General features: G+C 40.1%; 1 protein-coding gene across 1 annotated transcript in view; it reads right to left on the bottom strand.

The window, feature by feature from the left end:
- SHTN1 (shootin 1) overlaps positions 1-24881 on the bottom strand; it is a 99404-nt gene that overhangs the window by 24242 nt on the left and 50281 nt on the right. Inside the window, exons 9-12 of the mRNA XM_005310351.5 lie at positions 14267-14413; positions 12305-12458; positions 4607-4709; positions 1487-1569 (exon numbers count right to left, since the gene is read on the bottom strand). Coding sequence (XP_005310408.2) covers positions 1487-1569; positions 4607-4709; positions 12305-12458; positions 14267-14413 — 487 coding nt within the window. The remainder of the gene's footprint in view (positions 1-1486; positions 1570-4606; positions 4710-12304; positions 12459-14266; positions 14414-24881) is intronic.

Below are 24881 nucleotides of genomic sequence, written 5' to 3'. Positions count from 1 at the left end.
TAGAAGTTACAGGTGTGCTTAAAATCTTGTGAATCCATGCCCAAAAGTCTTAAAAGAAAAAAAAGTAGAACTAAACAATGTGGCATTGATATAAAAATGAAAAACCTAAATACCACCAGGGGATCTGGCTTCCAAGAGACCCAACAGCAGACCTGGCTCAGACCTGTGAAATGTTCAAGTAAAACTGAAAGTCCTATCTGATAAAGGTGAGCTTTTCATACTAGCATATCGATGCACTAGAAAACATGACTAAAACCATGAAATAATTGCACCATACGAAAAAGGCCAACCTAATTAAGAGAGACAGATGGAGAAATACGGTCAACACTATTAAAATCTGCTGTAGTGCCTAATATAAAAGGAATTTTAAGTAGACCCTCTCTCCTGGTAACACTGAAGTTCCACAGAAGGGCAGTTCCTGTACTGTATATCAATTTAATGCCAGGTTTTAATTTCCCAAACAGTCTGTTTCAAATGTAAAAGCTTAATTGACTGTGAGGAATAGGAACCACTCGTTGTAAGTCCTTAACAAGGGTCAAAAGAAAACTGAAGTTAGATACAGTAACCAGAGTGAGAGAGACCTTTTTTATTCTTTTTTATGAGCACTCAACCATTAAGGGAAGAAGCAATTTATGTGTGATTGAAGAAAGATCAGAACTGTTAAAAAGTTTACTAATAAATAATGGAAGAATGGGGTGTACTATTCACAGTATTTCCTGCAATCACAGCTGGTAACAATCAATGAAAAGGTATAATCAAAACATCTAAAATGCTTGAAGTTAAAAAAAACATGATAAATGAAGACAACATAGGTCTAGCATTATTGAACAGTTACTGGAAAAGAAGATTAGCTCTTTATAAGATATACAGCTACAAGGTAATTTCTCTACTAGTATCTGGACCGAGATCACCAATCTCATTTTTCACGGGCTGGTAAACAGCTAACATCCATAGACTTCCTGTGTGACCTTGGCCAAATCACTTAAAGGCTCTGTTCCTCGGTTACCCCATCTGTAAAACGGGAACAATAATACTTCCTTTTTCCCCACTCTGTCTTGTCTATTTAGGCCACACAAGCAGTAACAATCCCGCAAATAATTATCTATGTGCTTTCTTTATGTGCACAAGGATTAATGGGACTACTCACCTGCATAAAATTAAGTTTGGGTGTAACTGTTTACAGGACTAGGGCCTTATAATGTATGTTCTGCAGGGCAGACACAATCTCTTACTATGTGTATGCACAGCACCTAGCACATTTGGTCCTCCATGTGCTACTATCATATTACTACGAACAGATAGTAACAATTATTAGTCTTTACTAACCTGTTTTGCATTAAAACTGGTGCCAGAGGTGAATGCTTCCAAAATGGGTGGGTTGTTGAAAACTACTTAAAAAAAATTTTTTTTTTTTTTAATTTCACACAAATATTGTTTGAATTTTCTAACAAGTGATCCACACGGCTTGAAATAGGATGAGCCATACCTGATTCTTGCTGAGGAGCTCTTTCTTTTTTGCTCACAGTGCTGCTAGGATGAGACCTCTTACGAATCATGGACATAAGGGACCTTTTCAGGACAATTAAAATGAAGATAGTCACACTGCTTTCTCTTATGAGCAACATCTGTACTTTTAGCATTGACCCTGAACATATGTCATATATTGCAAAAGGAGCCAGCATTGAGCGCTTGCTTCACTGATTTATAATTCTCCTATTTACAAAAGAGGCGTTAATCATTTCCATGAAGAGACAGAGGTGAAGCACCCCTACAAATACAAAGATATTATTTACTTTTCTTTTATTGTTGCCGGGCATCATACAAAACACTTAAGATCTGAGTATTAAAAGGTAACATGGCATTGTGACACGTAACAAATTAAAGCCCTCCCGCACAACAACAAAAAATGAAGGATTGCACATATTAATGTCAAGCATTATTCTCCAGAGGACATTGCTAGAGGGTGATCATATCACTCCCTCATTTTTCAATAAATATTTGTTGGCCTACGTTTACCAGATCAAAAGAAAAAGCAGAGCCTATGTGTTGTGTTCAAAATAAATAAATAAAAACCCCACCATGATATGCACTGTGAAATAGATACCTTCAGGCTAAGTATGCCCCCAGAATTTAGGGGTTATTTTTAAAATAAAGGTTTACAAAACTTATGACCAACAGAAGTGTTTAATTCCATGGATTCGAAAAAACATAAAACATTCCTCTGTAGTGTTTGCAAAACAAGCACTTCACCATTATGCTAACACATGAAAACCTAAAAGTGAAAAACCAGAAACTGATCAGAAACAAAATGTGAAACTGACCAGTCTATATTCATTGTCTAAGTTGAAAGAGAAATGCGAAAAGGAAACAGCCACCCTATACAATTCAGAGAAAATTCTCTCTTTAATACTCTTTCAGTTTTAATTTCAGTTATTAGTAACACAGAGGGAATTTTGCTTTTAAAATCGTGTCTTTGAACTTGGCAATGTACCCTTTTATCAAAAACACTGTAGAGATGTTTACACTTCTACATAATCTTCTATGGCTAAAGTTTATCTGTCTATTCCTCATATAGTACAAGAACATATCCCAAGAATACTTCAGAATAACATTTTTTTCCAGTCAAGGAGACTGCCGTACAAAGAAATACAGTTTCATTAAATAACATTGATTCCTTATTAAGGTAAAATAATTTACATCTGGTTCATGTCAAGTTTTGAAATACCCATTTATCTTTTAATAATCGTAAGTTGATGATGAATATTCTACTAATATTTACATTATTATTGCTGTCTTTCTTTGAACTACCTGTCATGGCAGTTGTAGCGTGTGTGTATGTATGTATGTATGTATGTATGTATGTATGTATGTATCATTTAATATAATTAAAAATAAACTTCTGAAAAAAACCCACTTACTGCCCCATTAGTCATTACAGATTTTTTTTTTCTGGCAATCAGTGCTATTACATAATATGCAAGTTCTTTTGGTTCTACAAACAGTACTCCAGAGATGATACACTTAGGAATGATTGCAGACAGTCTATTTCATCTTGTTTAATTGTTCATAGCCTTGAAAAATAATCTCTTTATGTCACAATTTAGCTACTTCCAATGTTAGGACACACTTCAGTGTTTCTCTCATCATCAATTCCAAGGTCTAGGCTTGAAATTTTCCATACCATCTCAAATAATTACACCTTATTGAAAAGAAAAGAACTGAACTAAAGATTCAGAAACTTGTCCTAAAATAATGATGTATTTAACTCCTAATTTTTAAAGCAATCCATAAAATATAGCCTGAAAATGTAGCTGTGTATGACAGTTACTCCGCACTCCCAAAATTCCTTCATCTGAGCGTCAGATTACATGTAAAAGTTACTCTGCCTTAGCTACTTTCGGCACCCTGATTACCTATGGAATTTGTCTTTCAAGAGGTGCAGTTTTGTTTGTGGCATGGGAGGAATTTACATACTAATCATTCTATTCAAATGTGTATATAACTGTAGTGGAAATGAATAAAGTGGCTGGATTGTGTAAAATAATTAAGCAAGTCACATAAGCTAATGAAAGGTAAAAGCAGGAAGAGTCCAAATATGGGTGTTCAGAAATATATTTTACAGAATCAGCTAAATAATGACAGAACAAGGTTGAATTTTCATTGCTAAGCATTGGAATTTTTGTACATTATTCCAATAACTTAACAAGATTTGCATATGTTACATCTAGTGCAGTATGACAGAAAATTTCACTTTTAAACAATCTATTAACACAAAAAGCAAAGGCCAAGATTTTCAAAAATGTGTCTGAAGTATGACTTCACTGGCAGATGGCAAGTGCTCCGCAGTTTTGGAAAATCAAGCCACTTACTCATGTGTCTAATTGTAGGCATCTAGACTGAGATTTTCACAGGTGAGTTGAGCAAGACAGCAAAGCACTGGAGCACATACTTAACTTTAAGCATGTGAACAGTCTTAATGTAGGACTCTTCAAGCACTTAAAGATCATGCAGTTCAGTGCTTTGCTGGATTTGGTGCCTCACCTGTCAGTAAATTTCAGTGGGATTTGGGTGTCACTATGAAAATCTTGTCCAATCTGTTGGATGCTTAGAAGGCTGATTATCCTACCTAAAACCTGGGATCCCACAGATTTAGCTATTTCCATCATCCACATTGGATGGAGAGGCAGACATACCAAACCCAGCCCTTTTGCTTGCAGAGGGTACCCCAACAGCAGTGATTCAGATAAGCACTTCTCTAGGTCACACAGGAGTACATAACTACAGCTATCAGATAACAGGAAGAACAACTTTCCAAATTCAGATCAAAGAGGTATCCCTCCTTCCCCCAAAATCACGGTCTAAACAGGCCACTGAACTTGAGTACTTCTTGGAGGACGAACACTAATTGGGACTGGTCAATGCGTCTAGCTTGTCAGCCAAATATGGAAGACAAGATGTCCAGCCGGTTGAGAGGAAGAAAAGAAGTCCAGAACAGCTAAAGAAAGTTGGTTTATCACTGCTCAGTCTGCTTGAGTTCAAAACTGCTCAGCCTACACCACTGCCTAAGGAAAAACAGTTTCCAAATATCTTGACTTACAGCACTTACCGAATTGGATTGGGAGGAGGGGGAGGAAGCGGAGGTGGCGGTGGGGGCGGAGGTGGCGGTGCTGGATTTTCTGACCTGTGTATTCGTTTCTGGAGTTCATCAACTGCATGAGAGCAACAGAAAAGCAGAATGAGTTCTCAGGAAAAGCGTTTCCCCATCTGCTACTGGGTGATTTGAAACCAGAGTCCTAAACAGAAGTTCTGCCTGTAAAGAAAGCCACCGATTCATTCAAAAGCAAAATGGCAGCACTTCTCAATGGCTGATCTGCTATCACACTGGGTCAGTGGTAGTTTTTGCACTCATCTTCACCAAGAACACTGATCTAGCTGCATACAATTTCTACAATCCAGGCAACTTCTGAGAATTGAATGCCTAGCTGCATAATATTAAACTCTTCATACACAATGATTGGAGCTTTAAGGAGAAACCAGAGTGACTGCTACATTTCCTAGTTGTGAAAGGGACATCACGTCAACTGGAAATCTAGTCAATTTAAAAAAAAAAATTATTTCAGTTTCTACTCTTTACCATGCGTCGCTTTGATAAATTTTTGCAGGTTTACAGTCATGTTCTTTCAAACATGGGGTTTTTTTTGTTCTGTTGCTATGTGAGAGATCTACACAATCAATGGGGGAAGCTACCGCAGTACAAAGGGGAAACAGTGAAAAAATATATTTTTCTCTAATGTCATTTAGTTACAGGAAATCTTAGCAGCTGTTTCTAAGTATAGAGGGAATTTCAGACAGATGGATGGGGTGGGACTTCCAAAGTGGATCTTCAATTCCTATTAATTACATTTTAATTTAAATTCCTCACGTGGCTTTAAAAACCTATCTGAGATTCTTATGTAGATGGTGCCCTTTTTAATAATAAAATATGTAAATGGGAAAAGGAGTACTGTGAATGCACATTCAAATCTACTTTGTGCTTTATGTAAATGAGCGATGTGAAGTTTAAATAATCTCCGTATAGTCATTCGTAAAGAACCTACTATCATACAGAACAGCACCTGCATATCTTTACTGAAAATCATGTGCAATATTCGCCACATCAAACAACACTAAAGACTATTCAAATGACTTCAACAGGACTACTCACGTATCTCCAGGTAAGCCTGGGCTTGAGCCTCTGATTCAGGAAAGCATTTTGGCCAGAACAGAGATGGACTTCAGCATGTTTTAAGGGCTTTTTTGAATCGGAGCTTGACTTATGGGTTCCCCATAGAATCATAGCAATATAGGACTGGAAAGGACCTCAAGAAGTTATCAAATCCAGACTCCTACTCCATGGCAGGACCAAGTATATCTAGGCCATGCCTGACAGGTGTTTGTCCAACTGTTCCTAAAATTCTCCAATGACGGGGATTCCACAACATCCCTTTGAAGCCTATTCCAGTGCTTAACTACCCTTACATATACCCTTTTCCTAATATCTAACCTAAATTTCCCTTCCTGACAATTAAGCCCATTACTTCTTGTTCTATCTTCAGTGGATATGGAGAACAATTGATCACCGTCTGTGACGCTGCACTCCATATGATTTTATACAAATATGCTAATCACAGAATCATAGAATATCAGGGTTGGAAGGGACCTCAGGAGGTCATCTAGTCCAACCCCCTGTTCAAAGCAGGACCTAATCCCAACTAAATCGTCAAGCCTGACCTTAAAAACCTCCAAGGAAGGAGATTCCACCACCTTCCTAGGTAACCCATTCCAGTGCTTCACCACACTCTTAGTGATAAAGTTTTTCCTAATATCCAACCCTAAACCTCCCCCACTGCAACTTGAGACCATTACTCCTTGTTCTGTCATCTGGTACCACTGAGAACAGTCTAGATCCATCCTCTTTGGAACCCCCTTTCAGGTAGTTGAAAGCAGCTATCAAATCCCCCCTCATTCTTCTCTTCTGCAAACTAAACAATCCCAGTTCCCTCAGCCTCTCCTCATAACTCATGTGCTCCAGACCCCCCATCATTTTTGTTGCCCTCCGCTGGACTCTTTCCAATTTTTCCACATCCTTCTTGTAGTGTGGGGCCCAAAACTGGACACAGTACTAAAGGTGAGGCCTCACCAATGTCGAATAGAGGGGAATGATCACGTCCCTCGATCTGCTGGCAATGCCCCTACTTATACAGCCCAAAATGCCATTAGCCTTCTTGGCAAGAGGGGCACACTGTTGACTCATATCCAGCTTCTCGTCCACTGTAACCCCTAGGTCCTTTTCTGCAAAACTGCTGCCTAGCCACTCGGTCCCTAGTCTGTAACAGTGAATGGGATTCTTCCATCCTAAGTGCAGGACTCTGCACTCGTCCTTGTTGAACCTCATCAGGTTTCTTTTGGCCCAATCCTCTAATTTGTCTAGGTCCCTCTGTATCCTATCCCTACCCTCCAGTGTATCTACCACTCCTCCCAGTTTAGTGTCATCTGCAAACTTGCTGAGAGTGCAGTCCATGCCATCCTCCAGATCATTTGAAGATATTGAACAAAACCGGCCCCAGGACCGACCCTAAGGGCACTCCACTTGAACCGGCTGGCAACTAGACATGGAGCCGTTGATCACTACCCGTTGAGCCCGACAATCTAGCCAGCTTTCTATCCACCTTATAGTCCATGTGATGAGTGTGAATATAATGTAACTGGAACATGCTTCATGACAAAGGTCTCTTGTAAGGTATCATTACAAAGCTTATAATCTACTGAGTGTGGTCATCCTATTTGTAAAAATGTTTTGTTCTTGTATCTGATACTAGAAATATGAAATAACTCTGAAGTCCTATTGTAATTATGTAAAGTGTGGGCCATTAATGGTGGTTTGGAATCTTGATGGCTCAAACTAGGAGTCATCAACTAGGACAATTGGTTGTAAATGGGTCTGTTTATTTGCAAGCCTTCCTGTGAGTCAGGCCAAGAAGAATGAAGGCTTGGGGTCTCACAGGACAGGTGACCATGTCACCTGGTACTGGAATCCATCTTAAACCTCATGCTTTTCCATGTAGAAGGAGGGGTGCGGACCGAGAGACACAAAAGATTCCCGCCTTGTGCCAAAGCTATAAAAGGGGGTGGAACAGAACAAAGGGGGCTGCCAGTCATGAGAAATCCCCTAGTTACCACTTGAGCTGGAACTAACAAGGATTGTACCAGGGGAAAGGATTGGGCCCAGACTAAAAAGGAGTCTAGTCTGTGAAAGAAGCTTATTGGAACATCTCTGAGAGTGAGATTTACCTGTATTCAGTTTCTTAACTGTATTAGGCTTAGACTTGCGTGTTTTATTTTGCTTAGTAACTTACTTTGTTCTATCTGTTATTACTTGGAACCACTTAAATCCTACTTTTTATACTTAATAAAATCATGTTTTGCTTATTAAATAACCCAGAGTAAATGATTAATACCTGGGGGAGCAAACAGCTGTGCATCTCTCTCTATCAGTATTATACAGGGCGGACAATTTATGAGTTTACCCTGTATAAACTTTATATAGAGTAAAACGGATTTATTTGGGGTTTGGATCCCATTGAGAGCTGGGTGCTAGAGACAGGAGCACTTGCTAAGTCGTTTTCAGTTAAGTCTGCAGCTTTGGGGGCATGGTTCAGACCCTGGGTCTGTGCTGCAGCAGATTAGCATATCTGGCTCAACAAGACAGGGTTCTGGAGGCCCAAACTGGCAGAGAAAATGGGCTCAGAGGTAGACTCCGCACGTCAGTGACAGTCTCAAGGGGGTCTCTGTGACCGAACCCATCACACCATCCCCTTTATAATAGCCCTTAACATATTTGCAGACTGTTATCAGTCCCCCTCCCACCCAGTCTTCTTTTCTCAAGACTAAACAGGCTCAGTTTTTTTAACCTTTCCTCATAGGTCAGGTTTTATAAACTTTTTATCATTTTTGTTGCTCTCCTCTGGACTCTTTCCAATTTGGCCACCTCTTTCCTAAAGTGTGGCATGCAGACCTGGACATGGTACTCCAGCTGAGGCTCACCTGTGCTGAGTAGAGCAGGACAATTATCTCCCATGTCTTATATAAGACATTCCTGTTAATATGCTCCAGAATAACAATACCATTTTTCACAGCTGCAGCATATTGTTGACTGATATAAAATTTGTGATCCACCATAACGCCCAGATCCTTGTCAGCAATAATACCACCTGGCCAGTTATTCCCCATTTTGTATTTTGGCATTTGATTTTTCCTTCCTAAGTGAAGTTCTTTGCAGTTGTATTTATTGAATTTTATCTTGTTGACTTCAGACCAATTCTCCAATTTATCAAGGTATTTTTAAATTCTTATCCTGTCCTTTAACATGCTTGCTACCCCTTCCAGCTTGGTGTCATCTGAACATTTTATAAGCACACTATCCACCTCATTATTCAAGTCATTAATGAAAATATTGAATAATACCAGATCCAGGACTGACCCCTGAGAAACTCCACTAGATACATCCTCCCAGTTTGGCAGTGAACCATTGATAACTACTCTGAGTAGGGTCTTTCAAAAAATTTTACACTCACCTTATAATAATTTTATCTAGACTATACCTCCCTAGTTTGCTTATGAAAATGCCGTCACAGACTTTGTTAGAAGCCTTACTACAATCAAGATATATCGCATCTACTGCTTCCCCCCTACTCACTAGGCCAGTAACCCTGTCAAAGAAGGAAATTAGGCTGGTTTGGCATCATTTGTTATTGACAAATCTATGTTGGCTATTCCTTATAACCCTTTTATCCTCCAGATGCTTACAAAAGAATTGCTTAATAATTTGTTCCAGTGTCTTTCCAAATATCAAAGTTCAGCTGACTAGTCAATAATTCCCCAGATCCTCTTTGCTCCTCTTTTTAAAGATAGGTACTATGTTTGCCCTTCTCCTGTCTTCATGGACCTCACTTGTCCTTCACAAGTTCTCAAAGACAAATGCTATCAGTTCCAAGATTGCTTCAGCTAGTTCCTTAAGTACCCTGATGAATTTCATCAGGCCCTGCCAACTTGAGTACTTCTAACTTATCTAAATATCCTTTAACCTGATCTTTCCCTATTTTGGCTTGCATTCCTTCCCCCATTGTTGTTCATTTTAATTAACTGTGTTGAGTATCTGATCTGACTTATAGTGAAAATGCCTACCCAACAAGAACCAGCATGATCTTATTAGTGTCAGTATAATAATGACAGCCTGGGTTACATTTTCATAGCATTACATATGACAGGCACACACAATCCCCTGTAGAAAATAATGGTATTTCCATGTGTATCTCACATGTTTTGGACATCTGGCTGCCTTCTATCCACATTGCACATGAAACAAACTGCCAGAATCAGAATCTGGTGGAAGCCTGGGATCAACTTTCAATTTCCCCACTCTCAGAGACATGCTTTAATGATGGGAAACTTACTCAGGTGTTCAATTCTCAGCATCTTAGAACTTTCATTTAATTCTTTAGGGAAGAGCAAAAACAATGATCATGAAGTTGAAAACGTATGGAAAAACTAAACTATCTAAATATGTGTACCTTGGCTAACCAGTGACTCAGAGGGGAGATAATGGAATATAATGGAATATAATGATATGACAGATGTAAAACCAAAGGATGGAAAGGAATTACTTAGTTTTCTGTTTTTTAAACTTAATCACACACCAAATTTAGGATGACTATCAGGAAAATACCATGACAACCATGTTACCTGGGACTTTTAAAAATAGACTGAAAAAGCGAGCCCTAAGAAAATATATTCTAGGGAATTTTATCTGCTTATGTGTGCTTATCATCCTGGTAAGTGAGCATCTAACAATCCCACATTGATTGTGAGATGGATTGCATGATCTAATATGTCTTTCCAGCTAAATTCTATGCGTCTATGATTAATTTGACACACACAAAATTGTAAAATATTTTTTCCAGAAGCTCACACCACCATATTGGTATGCTTTTTCTCTCTGACATTTTCCATCTACACATTCCAGCTGTGTTTGGAGAGTTAAACAGTAGTTCACCAGCTGCTAACTATATTTTGAATTTATTATGAAATGGCAATTTTAAATAAAGAGAGTTAAATTACAGTTTTTAGCATTTAATAGGCATGATGCTGTAAGCTGGTCAGGCACCATTCTAGCATATAAGACTTTGATAACTAAATTACAGTAGTTGTTCCATACGGTACGTACTGTAAGTGATTTTTGTCAGTGTTCTGGAGGCTTTAGTTTAGCCTATGAACTGGACAAATAGTCAGAAAGTCAGACAATTTTTTCAGTCAGATAGTAAGGGGATAAATATTTAGCATGATGCACAGGGAATTAGACACACAATTCCCATGGATTTCAGCCATTAAAACCCACAGGAGTCGTGTGGTTAATTCCCTGTGCCAAGCTCTGAATACAGTATTTACCTTTTAAATGTCAGTATCAGAAGAGCCTATAATATGGGGGAAAAAAACCTCACTTCAGCAGGAGTTGTTTTCTCACAACTCAGTCTGAAGGGCTAAATCATTCCTACAAATTCACTGATAACTGCCAGATCAAGAGTAAATGCTTGTGTGATTTCCTAAGTTGCTTGATAACTTCCATATATGGAATTTTTCCACATATGGAAACATGAACTTCCCCCCCTCATCATCTGTACAATAGGGGTGCTACATGATAAGCCATGGTGTATTGTGTGTGTATCTCTGTGAAAGAATTAACAGAACGGTCATGTTCTATTTATTTATGTCTTTTGAGTCAATGAAAGATACAAATTACAGCTGAACTTAAAAGGATTATCCTTTCACATGTAAACACTGCATTGAATCTTTACTTACTGTAAACTCGGAGTTACCTAAAGATTTAATTTTATATGCCTGTGGAAGGTGAACAACCACCGACCATGCTGCTTAGTGGTCAAGCAGGAGGGTGCAGGCCATCTCCCTCTTGAAAACACAGTCCCGTCCTTCAGTGCCTCCCCCGTCTCTCCAAGAATTTCCAGTCCTTCCCTTTAACATGGGGACTTGGAGTCTAGGCCCTTGAACAGTCAAGGTCTTTTCCAGCTGGGTTCTCAACCCAGGTGAATGCTCTTGTAAATGTAATATCCTCTTGAAGTGGGTATGGGAACCATGGCCCACCCCCTCCACTGCTCTGGCCCAGGGCCCTATGGCGGGCAGCTACACTCTACCTTGCAGTGCTACACAGCTGCCCCCCAGGCCATCTCCTAAGCAAGCCTCCTTTAGCTTCCCACAGTAAATCAGAGAAGTCGCTGACCTGCACACTCAGTCACCTGACTCTCCTTTATAGGTTTGCAGAGGTCTGCGTTGTCAGGTCTCAGGCAATGAGTTCCTGGGCTCCCTCATAGCAGCTGTCTGCTCCCTTCCACTGCCCCCTGCCTCTGAGCTGCTTTGCTTCCCTTTTTAAAGCCCCTGCCTCCAGTTTGTGCAGGCCCTGCAAGTGTGGCTGGACAGGGCTGCCTGGGACCAGAGCTGTTCCTTAACCCCTTGTTCTCCAGTGAGGTTTGTATGCCTCATCGCAATGCCACAAAATTTTAAAAGATTTTTCTACTGAATAGATTCTAGATATTATGTTGAGTTGAGTCACTGAACTTCATACCGTGAAACACAAATTATGCACAGATGTTCATGGCTTTGTCTCAAAAGTATCATGTATAATTCTATTAGGTCTGCACCAGTAACACTTGAGAGAATTTCACTTCTAAACTTAATTTAATTTAAGTGATTTTACCTGAATGCTTTAGGTTTTTAACTTTTTCTTCAGAGTTCTGCCACTTTAGTTCCAACTCCTTTTTATCTTCTTCCAGAAGCCCCAGCTGCTGCTGCAGACAACTGATCTCCTTATGTAGTGCTTCATTTTCTAGCTTCTCTTCTAATTCTTTAACCTGAGGGTGGCAAACATAAAAAAATAAATGCTCATTCTGTCTTTTGCCTTGATAAATAGCGGGGCTATCTATCAGACACTGTAGGCCTTAAGAATATGAGATTGGCAGAAACACTGTAAACGGCAGTAATATACATGAGAAGTCTTTTTAAGCAAACATTTTTGAAAGAGAGCCACAAAAACTTTTTTTCTTTAGAGATTTAATCATCTTATTTGAACACAGTTTCCTCATCTGAAGCAAACACTAATGTGCTTTTTTTTTTTTTTTTTTTAGTTAACTGCTTCTGTTTAAAGGTTATAATTTAAACTCACTCCTTCCGTAGTTCATGCAGTTGTCAATGGATAAACTACAGAAAGACATCAGATTGAGTGGCAGCATTCAACTATGTTGAAGCAATCACTTCCATAGCTATTAAATATATACAATCTGGTCTAGTTTACAAAAAATCAGAGATTTTCTATAAGCCGGCTATTACACCTCAAGTATGTTTTTAAATAAATATATTAAGTGAATGTATCTTTGGCTTTACTGTACATGTGAAAGTACAACTACTGAGCATTACCCTATGGCAGTGGTCCCCAAACTGTGGGGCAGGGGGCATGGAGGAATATTCAGGGGGGCACGGCAGGGCCCAGGCCAGACCCCGGGGGGAGAGGGAGCACCACCCAGCCCTGCTCTGCCCCCACGTTCAGTTCCCACCTCCAGATCCGGCCCTGGCGTTGGCCACCGGCTCCCGGCTCCGATTCCAGCTGCAACCCGCAGCTCCCAGCTCTAGCTCTGCTCCCAGCCACGACTGCAGCCCCACTCCCAGCCGAGGCCCCAGCTGCAGCACCAGCCCCACTCCTGACTGTGGCTTCAACTCCACTGTGGCTTCTGGGGAGGGGGGCATGGACAAAAAGGTTTGGGGACCACCGCCTTATGGTATACACACACTGGAAACTAAAGCGATTTATAGGTGCAGATCCTCAGCTGGTGGAAATGGTCATAGATCCACAGATACCATACTACATAGTCTTACTTCAGAGATGCCATCTTCCTCATGCCTTTCATAACTCTGGGGTTTTCCACGGCACCCATATACACAGCATTTTGTATAATTTCTATCTTTTTCTATAGTTCCCCGATACTGTGGGATTTATACTTCCTTCTACTGCTCTCATTTTCCTGCATCTCTGGAACCAGGAACCACCTTCCCATTGCAGGATGCCTGGATCCTGCCTTCTCTTCATTTAAATCCTTCCTGAAAATCACTGCTTTCCCCAAGGCACATAAATATTAACGCACATCAATGTGACATCATATCACCCCTATTAATTTAAAAAGCAACACTCAAACTTATCATCCATTGAGTGTCCTAGTGCTTTGGTAATCCATACTAGCACATGCCTTTATCAGTGTCCAGTGGCTGGTTCACAGAAGAGTTAAGTGCCTGCTACGGCTACCAGCTAGTAGAGTCATTCCTTTACCTCCAGTGTTAAAGGAGCATGCTTTCAAGACCTGATTCAGGAAAGAACATCTTTAACTTCATCCCTATTCAGGACATACCGGTAATTTTAAGTACATGCACATGCTTAAAGTAAGCACATGCTTAGCTTACCTGCTTTCTTGAAGAGAGATGCTTTCTGAATCAGGGCGTAAGTGCTGAAGATTGTGTGTTCAAACCCTATCAATGACCCAAAGAGACAGGGGCTAGGGGAGGGACCAGATCTCTGCATTTAACTGTGCTGGGCACATTTAATAAATGGCAATTAATAGGAGTTTTGAGAAGCTATCTAAAATCCTATAGTAGGTGAAAAATCTTACACTACCTTTTGCTGGTGTTGATGTCTCTCTTCTTCCAGTGTTTGGGTCAACTTGGCATTTTCATCTAAAGCTTTCATAAGCTGCTGATCAGGAGCAGAATTTTGCAGTAGCAGATGACTTTGCCTTTTCAACTTGTTTTGTTCAATATACATCTGCCAAAAACAACACCCCCCAAAAAAACTGAATGGTTAAGTAAAGTCTCCCATCTTAACTGGAACCAGATAAATAATAATAATAAACACAGTGAATCCTCTAGCATTGGTTAAGAAACTCGGGGGTGAGGAGGGGAGAGGAAGTTTACAATAGCTAAGTGCCTAAAGTGCCTCCTTGTTAAGAAAACTATGTCATTTATTATTAAAATTGTGTGTGTTTGCAACACTCGGAAATTAAAGCTCATAGATGCTTTAAATTAGTATTCTCTTAAGAGATTAAAGTTCACTTGGTATGCAAGCACTTACACAGTCAGTTCTTCACTAGATGAGAAATTCAGTCACTGGGATAGGAACCAAAGAGCACGGGGTCTGTAACAGCGACCATAGAGAGGCTCATGCCCAATCTAAGTGTCAGGTGATAGATTTTATCCCCCAAACACTTGCCTAGTTCCCAACACAAGGCCCATTTACTGGGTGGTGGTGGGGTATGTGTGTGTTCGTTCCCAACACAAGGCCCATTTACTGGGTGGGGTGTGTGTAAAAAAGAGAGAGAAACACAGTGGGGAGGTGAATTTCACCCCAAGTCTATGTAATCAGTCACCATACCTACTCCACACAGAAGGTGGTGAGTTTTAGTGTGATTTTAGGCTAGTACAAATGGGGCTCAGAGATACTCTCAACAACTTGTCTTTAAAGCCATTGTTCCCATTTTAATTTTGGACTGTCTACTTCTTTCCCTTTCCCAAATGTTGATACTTTTGGTTTGGAGGATGTGGGGGGAAATAATCAGGTGGGTGTCACTACCAGGCATTTTAAATAGGTCACTGGGCCCTCGGAAGGGATTGCTCAGGCCTTTGCGCTGATCAAATATAGAGGGTACTTCCCTTTGTCTGCTGGAGAGCTCCACGGAGAATTCTTCTTTCTTGCAATAAAATTACCCAAGGAGCTACCCCTGCAGCTCTATGCTGCCAATAACATGGGGCTGTGCCTGAAGTCAGTAGGGGGTTGGGTGTGCAAGGAATCCAGGATTGGCCCAAAGAGAACCTGATCTTTGTAGCAGAAATGACAAGTGTAACTAGGAGAGGAGATTTCTGATGAGAATGCTGGGTTTTGCACAGCCAGTGTTTATCCTGTGGAGACACTTTCGATCATTTATGAAAAACACACCCTGAGTACAGTGATTGTCCCCAAATTGCTGAAAAATTGATCCATTGTTCAGCAGAATGATTTATGACCCAAAATTATAAATGCAAAGCTCCATGAAATCTTGACAGTTTCTCTCACTGCTTATTTTCTGGCCAAAATTACTAGCGCAACATTCTGACGAACTATTTCTTCCAATCCACTATTATTGGACTTTACAGTATATTATTAAAAAAAAAAGAAATGCAATCAGATGTGTCTGTATTTATTTATGTAGCTGAGTTTTGTAGCAAGTTTCTATCCAGCACTCAGTTGGGCTATATAATGTATTATTATGAGGTTGATAATAAAAAGGGGCATCTACTGACCTTACTGAACTTAAAGGCCTTATCTACACTTCCACTTACTTCGGTATAACTTACATCACTCAGGGGTGTGAATAAGCCACCTCCTTGAGCGACGTAAGTTACACCGACCTAAGCGCCAGTGTGGACAGCGCTATGTCGGCAGGAGAACTTCTCCCACCAACATAGCTACCTTGCAGAGGTAGTTTTATTAAGTCAGCGGGAGAGCACTCTCCCGTCAGCACAGAGCGTCTTCACCAGACATGCTTTAGCAGCACAGCTGATCAGTACAGCTGCACACTGTAGTGCTTCTAGTGTAGACTAGCCCTAACTTTTGATGAAGTCTAGATGACCCAAATGCAAACCGAGTGCAAAAACAAAGAGATGTCGCCTTAATATTAAAAAAAGCCATCAAAGAACACCTCATTGGGTAGAGCTATGCAGTGGGAAAGGCACTAAAGAACTGAAAGCACCCAATGAAGAGAAAACTATGACTACAGACTCCAGTCCTCCACTTATATAAAAACAGGGACTGTTGTGGGGGTGTGGGACCACAACACAGCAGAAGTTAACATCCTGCAACAACTGCAGTGACTCTTCTCTGAAGCAAAGTAATGGTTTATCTTCCTCATGGTGACTTACTGAGTAGTGGGCCAGGATTAGGTTTAAGTCAGCCTTACCCCATCCTTTCAATACAAATCCTGGTCCTCTTCACCTTCCTTTAGAAAAGAAGAAAGCAGAGAGCACAGTGCAGCAAATGGATCAGAGATTTCCTCTAGAAACCTCACTACATGGAACTAATTGTCCTGTGAAGTACTTATATACTACAGTGATGGGTGCTGTACAAAACACTAAGATGGGCAGATGGCTGTATTTCTGACTAGGGAATGCACAGCCACTTTGCATTCCCTTCTGCACACTGAAACATGATCAGGGGCCGTATTGTCCTACAAATATATGTTAAAAAGACCCATTAAACAATACTAAAACTGTGCCACAAACTGGCCAAAAGCAAAGAAGAAATTCAGATTTAAAGCTGGCTGCCCATCCAAAATTTTGAATGTTTGGCAGGATTTCTTGGTAGCCCATTATATTACGTATACTTGTTTTATGTATTTAATCTCCTCATCTAGAAAACCCATCTTTGAAGAGTAATAATTTAACTGCTTACAGGTATTTCTAGAGCACTCCTCACCAGAGTATAAAATCTATTGTCTGCCTGGGAGAGCAAGGTAAAGACATATAGCATTTAATGTCTACAGATTCTCATTACCTGACAGTGGAAGGGATCTTTGACCCTGATAGGGCAATGAGCTCCACCCTGGCACCTACGTAGCACCCCACTGACTTCAGTAAGGGTCTGCATGGACCCAGTGATCTGGCCACACAGATCCCTACTGATTCCATTGAGGTGTTATTCTGGGTCACATATTATGGAAAATAAAGGATATATTAGAAAAATTTGCTTCTATTTTACACCCCCATTTTTACACCCCGGATCTGTTGGTAGCCTGAATGCTTTCTTTTGTGCCTATAATTGATGCTGTCTGCAGTTTACTGCAGGCACTAAATTAGAAGCAGAGTGAAAACTTTTTAAATATCTCAAAAAAAGCCATACTGAAAATCCAGCAAGCAGTTATTGTGCAAGAGCAGAAGCCACTTTTAAAAGGTTTAATTTCTGTGTCATGTTATTTTGGTTTGCACAATATAAGAACTATTAGGCTATCTGGTGGGCTAATATTTAGCAAGGTTTCATTTTTCAGTTATACTAGAATGAAGCAACATTGCAAATATATACATTTTAAAATTGCTTCTGGATTGAAATATTTTATGGCCACTGTCAGCCTGTATCACCATTTTATAATTCATCCATAAACCTATGTAAACAAAGGGAGGAGGGAGGGATAGCTCAGTGGTTTGAGCATTGGCCTGCTAAACCCAGAGTTGTGAGTTCAATCCTTGAGGGGGCTATTTAGGGATCTGGGGCAAAAATCTGTCTGGGGATTGGTCCTGCTTTGAGCAGGGGGTTGGACTAGATGACTTCCTGAGGTCCCTTCCAACCCTGATATTCTATGATTCTATGAAAGGTTATTAATGGAGAGGATGTCACAGCCTTAAACTGTGATAACACATTTCCAGTAAGAATTACAGGCTTGGTTTATTGGAAGGAGAGAGCATTCTTTACTCAGAAGCTCCATTGACTCAATTCTTCACCAACAGAAACTTAGCATAGTATAAGTAGAGTCATGGAATCAAACTGATTGCTGAATTTGCATTGCCTTGCACCCTGAGTTGTGGTTTAGGATCTGATCCAGCTCTACTGTAGTCTATGGGAATCTTTCCATTGACTTCAAAGGATTCCGGATTGGGTCCTCAAATGGAGTGAGTAATGCTACAAAGCCATGATGGTAGCATTTTACACTCACTTTGCACTGGTGTCTGCGATTTACAGGAGAGGCAAGGTAAAGAAAATTCAGGACTAGGAACTTCAAAGTTACACCAGAGATCAATTTGGCATATGGAGTCTTGAAACCAATAATTCCACTGATAAACAACAACAAGTCACTCAGTCACACAGAATAGTTGCCCCCAGTGAAATTTAAGTCATCTCTGTAAAGAAAGACAGAACATGAGAAATCAGCATAACAGTTTCTCTATAATTCTGTTGTGGAAAAATGTTTAGCAGCCCAAATTAAGGTACATACAATATGTTATTAATAGAGCTGGTCACAGTTTTTCAGTCAAAACATTTTCCTGCTGAAAAACGGGATTTTGTCAAAAAACTCTGTTTTCATGTGAAAAATATTTCAATTTTTTTCAAAATTTTCCTGACCAGTTTCAAAGCTAAATGAAAATTTTTACTTCAGAATTGAAAATTTTATTTTCAAAACCTGAAAAAAAAAATTGAAATGTCAAAATTCCACTCCCTTTCACGCCAACAAATCTAAAGGAATGAATAATGGCTATAATTTGGGGAGGGTTCCCTTTGTGCACTCTAACTTTTCCAAACTACCTCAGCTTTTGAAAACCTACTGAGTGGCAAAAAGAAACATTAAACACTGCAACTTAGCCACTCAGATTTTGAAAAAACAGAAAATTGTAATTAATTTTATTTCAAGGTTTTCCTGTGAAAATCAAACACTTTCTATCAAAAAAAAATCAGTGAAAACATTTTGTTCAAAAAATTTCACAGAAAACTGTCTGGGTTTTTTGACTACCTCTACTTTATTACTTTCTTAACATCACAGATAATGTGCACTGTGCTTACAATATGGAGAAAGGGAGATTTCTAAGCCAAAAAAATGCTTACTATGTATGATCCTGATCCTGTAATCATGCATGATTTATTCACATGAGTAGTCCCACCGATTTAAAATATTATACCTATGCTTAAGTATTTGCAAGATCAGGCCCTAAATTAAGGGAACAAAACAGGATAGGACTGAAAATACTGAGTGAAACAGAATGAGAGGGTAAAATATGATTATACCCTCACTTGGAAGGTCAGTTTATCTGCACTAAATAAAAGACAGTTTTTATTATATATAAAAATTAAATTTCTAGGACCATCTAATTAAAACACATTTCAGCAGCACAGAAACCTGCATGTAGCACCAAAATATCAAACAAAGTGTTTGTTGACAGGGCAAAAGAACTACTTGAAGGGATTATTTGATCTGTGGTGGGATTTAACTAGCTGATCGATTAGTTCTGACTTTACCACCTGTGAGACAATTATCTGCAGAACATCCCAATCAACACTCGAAGCATAAGCCAGCGCTAGGGGGAATCTACTGAAACTACTACTACAGCTAAAGAAGGCTTAAAGAGAACAATAAAGGGCACCTCATCCAAGATCTCTAAATATTTTACAGAGGACGCTAAGTCTCATTATTCCTATTTTATAGATAGAGAATTTGTGGGACCGAATGTCTGCAACTTGGCCAAGCTCAAGCACCAATCCAGTGGCAGAGTTGAGACAAGAATCAATGGGATTTTGCCATAGACTTCAATGACTGTCAATGGGACCAGGATTTCCTCACAGGTGTTTCAACTCCCCATCCTCTGACCCTTACACAATTCTGCATACTGTGCACTTAATTTTTATGTGGATGCCAAATTTGAAGAGGGAATTCTTCCTGTTTAGAAGAGTTAAAATGTAACGCTGAGAACTTTGATCCTCATCTACGTAACATCCAGATTCCAATTAGGAGACTTTCAAAACTAACCCCCCACACTGCAGCTCAGCAAGATAAAGAAAAACACTTTAAAGCCATGTGTTTCCCTACATATGTACACATTCAGAATATTAAATATTGGCACACTATTTTCAGAATGTTCCAGCAAATGACCCCCTTCATTATAGGCTAAATTACAACTTGCACATTTCATGCTTGATCTCTATTTTGGCAGTCCCATGGGAAGAAGGGAGCAAGATTCCAACTCTCTGCCAAACTATCGATCAACTCTGGTTTCAAACTCTCAGGCCTGCTGCTTGATCCACTCACTCTAGATCCCAAAGAAGAACTGAAAGATCACCTTTATGGAGTGGGAACACTTAACTACACTTTGCCATAACCTTGGGGTGCAGATGCATTATAGCCTTGTAGTTTTATGTCAAACCTGAACAGGTACCCAGTTCTGGAACAGGACCTCTGCCTATGTTTGCTAAGTAGACGGGCTGCTGCTTATTATAACAATAGACAAACGAGAAAGGTGAGCAGTATGGATCAGTTAAAAGACTTTGTGTTGTCTAGTTGTTCATAACATTTTATTATTTTGTGGTTCATTTTTTAAAGGATTATATTAATTTTGTACTTTGTTAAGGACAGTATCAAATTTGGTGGTATTTTATTAATTAGTTAATAGTTGTACAGGTTGAACATCTCTAGTACAGCACTCTCTGGTCTGGCAACATCCGTGGTCCGGCATGATTTCATTTTATGTTTTTCATGCTTTATCTACTTATTTCCTTGTGCCAATACAGTAAAATTGTGCAACAACACTTTGTTATGAAGAGAGCTGGTAAGCCTTGGCTAGGCGGTATTGCAAGTGTTGTTCCATTTATTCGCCTCGGCGAGATAAAAATAAAAAGAGACCCGCTCGCTACAATATTGACCTCCTGTGGTTCAGAAAATTCTCTGGTTCGGCATCGGTCAGGTCCCCAGGGTGCCGGACTAGAGAGGTTCAACCTGTACAACCTTTTTAAGAGAATACGTTCTATACAAAGTGCCAAGTGCTGCATTTATTAATTCTATGGGTCAAAGGAAAGTGGCCTAATTCACCGAGAACAAGGCAGCGGTTGTCGTTAGTTCAACTAAATTTACTGCCTTGTTCCTTGCCCATTGCATACTTTTCCCTGAACAGTCATTCAGAGGTTGCATTTTAAGCTGCAGATGGCTGAATCCATATCAGAACGGTAGCACCCACAAAAACACAGCATCACACTGTGACGGGGTGTACCAGGCCTTCATGGCCCCTTACTGGAGACCCCGCTGCTCTGCCACATCCCACCCCAGGAAGCAGCAGGGTGGGAGGAAAAGAGCAGCAAAGGTAAGTCCTCCAGGCCTGCCTAGAGAAGCCTCACTGGAGCATTCATCTTGGAAACTAGAGAGACCTGCTACTCCAAGGGCTAACAACAGCTAATCAGAGCCCAGTAGGCTCAGATAAAAGGAGTTGCAAAGCCTCAGCAGGTCAACTCTTGGCTGGGACCAGTGGAGTGAAGAAGGGTGCTCCTCTCTGGCCAAAGGAGCCTGATAGTCAGAATTTATGGCTGGCTAAGCTTACCTAGCTGGGAGAGAAGGACCTGAGAATGGTGGCCCTGAGATAGGGCTGGGGATAAAGGGTCCCAGTAGGAAGAGGCCCTAGGAAATAGCAATGAAGGACTGAAGTTGAGCAGCATGTGAGCTACTGTGTATACAGTCCCTGGGTTGGAACCTGGAATACTAGGCCAGCCTGACTTTCCCTAGCTACCATAGGTAAAGTGGTGTAGACCTCAAGAAGGGGACAGGGCTTATTTGATATTCCGAACAAGGGGCTGCATTTAAAGGTCCCCAAACTGGGGCTGAAGACCCTAGCAAGGGCAGAGAGATGGTTTATTTATGTATTGGACTCTTTAATACCCCAGCAGAAGGGGTTCACTCAGACATTGCGACTTGGGCAGAGGGCCAAGCTACTGAAGACCTCAAAAGGTTGGCTGGCAGCCTGCAAGGGACATGAGGGGCGAGAAAAGGACTGTGGTACCACTCCTGGTCACTTGGAGGTGCGTGCTCCATTACACATCCTTACAGTCTTCTCAGTATGAGAAATTCATCACCAAGTCATACCAATTATCTTACATCTATAGGATAATGCATCAGCGCCCACAAGTCCCAAAAAAGAGAATCTCTTACTGCTACTTATTTATGTTCTCCAGTTAACATTTTCCCGTTTTAGCATCATATAGAATGGATTATATTATTCTATATATTCCTAAAGCACCCAGCCTTGTTGTATTCGGATGCCACTGAATCCATTTAGAAACAGATCAGATGCTTCCTGGAAGAGGAGCAAATCTCTTAACCCTCTTCCCAACAGATTAAATGGCTGACTTCAGAGGACTTAGATCTAGGTGGTACACTTCCTAGCGCACACAGCTGTGGCGATTTCACAACTTTGTTCTTAGATGAAAGCTTGATGAGAGAGATTAGACTTGTATCATGCTCTAAAGGTGGCAAGATTCAAGCCCAGGGTCTAAGACCTAAACATCTCCCTCCTCTGTTTCAATTATTTTCAGTTCAACCAGCTAGGCAGTGAATTAATTATTGTTACTAGGCTTGGTAGGATTACCTTATCGGGTAAATGTCGATTTTGTCATATACACATACAAATATTTCCTCAGTAGATAACCAAAATTTGCAGACAAAGAAAAATGCTGCTGGAAAAATTATTAAAAGTTTGATGTAAGGATATTTACTTTCTATAGTTTGACATGAGATGTTGACAATTGGTGTTTTAACAGTTACAAAGCTTTGACTTTTTGAATCTCAACATCTACTGTCATTAAATAATTCTTGTCTGACTCCCCCCATTATTCCCTGCAATGGTGAATATTTAAATAAAAAAAATGCTTAAAAATAAACAGATATTATCCATCAAAAATTAAAGTTTGATTCTGCCAAGCCTAATTATTACATAGCAGCTTTTGTTAAACTGTCCTTGGTAATACATAGATGCAGGTACGCATAACAGAAAAGTCTTTCCAGGAGCACAGGTCTTGCGGTATCCACTTGCAGACATGCCACATGGTCATTATAAATGACTCAAATGCTATTAATGGCTCTAAACAAGAGTTCTTGTGCAGCTCAACACACTCAGATCTCTGACTCAATTGCATGCAATCTCATGAGGGGCACAGGTCATCATCCTTTGTAGCAATTATGACAGTCCTTCTTAAGAGTCACAAAAATAATAACAGCATCTGTCCTTTTTATATAGGAAAGTTCAATCCTGGATTAAATAACGTGCCAACCAAGCACTTTCACAGGGCCCCATAATGAGAAGGGGCATCCTGAAGGTAACAAAGTTAAATACAGACACTGTACTGTACAGTTGATGTATACATACAGACACATTGTACTGTATATACACACTTTTAAAATGCATCTGTAATGGTCAGGGATTGAGAGGAAAATTAAAGCAAGCTGCAGGCAAGGCATGATACAGGGTTTTTTAAAACCTATATTAAAAAGGGGACTATAAAATGTGAATTTACCTCTGGGTAAAGCCTAGGTTGGCCTCTTAAAATATAAAAATATATAATCCAAACCATTCTGCTGTTCACCGTAAACATTTACAGAAGCCTGTTTCTTTCAGCAAGGTTTCAAAAATAATTTCAGGTGCAGGTATTGCATAGGAGCCAATGAGAGATGCTAACAAAGTGTCTACAAGTACTTTACAAGTATCATTGCAAGGCAAGATACATGCTTAATACATCTTTTACATTAAATATTTTATTAAGTATATGCGATTGTAGCAACAAGATCCTTATCCTTCCTACACCCCTCCCGCTTTCCAGCACTGTCATATCTTCCTTTTCATTTGTGTTTATGGTACCTAACACAGTTTTCTTTCCTTTGTGGAATATTGCTTTTCAGGTCTAGCCTCTACATTATTGCTGTGGCCTTCAAGATCCCCTCTACGTGCCTTTGTTTTCTTGTATAGCATTTCACAAAAAAACTGATGAATCTTAAAATGTCTCTTAAAACATGACACTAGCATTTTGATTATGCTTGCCAAGATCCCTAGGTTAACAGCCCTGGCTTATTCAGGTGGATACAGATTTTCTATTCCCTCATCCATCCCCCCTCCTTTCCCTCGCGCCCCCCCCCCCCCACCATTTATTTAGTTCTTTTATTCAGATTCTTGTAGCTTTTACAAAGGATGACTCACTTTAAACCCTTTTCCTTTCTCCCCCCTTCCTCACCACAGCTGACAATATTTACTCAGTTTCTTTAGAACCTCTAAAGAGAATGAATTCTAATGTTTGAAGTTACATCATTTTTGATTAATTAAATACATATTATGGTGGTGCTAGCAGAACGACTATAATTAAAGCTGCACTGGATTTTTTTTTTAATCAAAAGCTTGGATTTTCAAGTGTTCTCATTCTTATGTGTGTGTGCGCTCGCGCTCTCTCTCTCTCTCTCACCTGCACCTAGCACACATATTCCCCTCCCAACTGCCTGCACTTCAGTGGCAGATCCTCATCACTTATAGCAAAGACAAGGGGCACAAGGAGCATCACACATAAATGCACCCTATTCCAGCTGTCTGCACGGTTTCCTGACTCCTGCTATCTCAGTAGTAATGGTACCCTCAGAGTGTCACCTGGGAGATGCATAACCATGCAGGGAAGGGTTTGATTTGAATGGGCGGGCCCTGTCCTGCACCTACTGGACATGAATAGCTCCCACTGAAATTAAGAGGTGCTGCAGGTGTTC

The sequence above is a fragment of the Chrysemys picta genome, chromosome 7, assembly GCF_011386835.1.
Source record: "Chrysemys picta bellii isolate R12L10 chromosome 7, ASM1138683v2, whole genome shotgun sequence".
NCBI lineage: Eukaryota > Metazoa > Chordata > Testudines > Emydidae > Chrysemys > Chrysemys picta.
The sequence above is the reverse complement of the archived record's forward strand: the minus strand, read 5'-3'. Positions and strand labels throughout refer to the sequence as shown.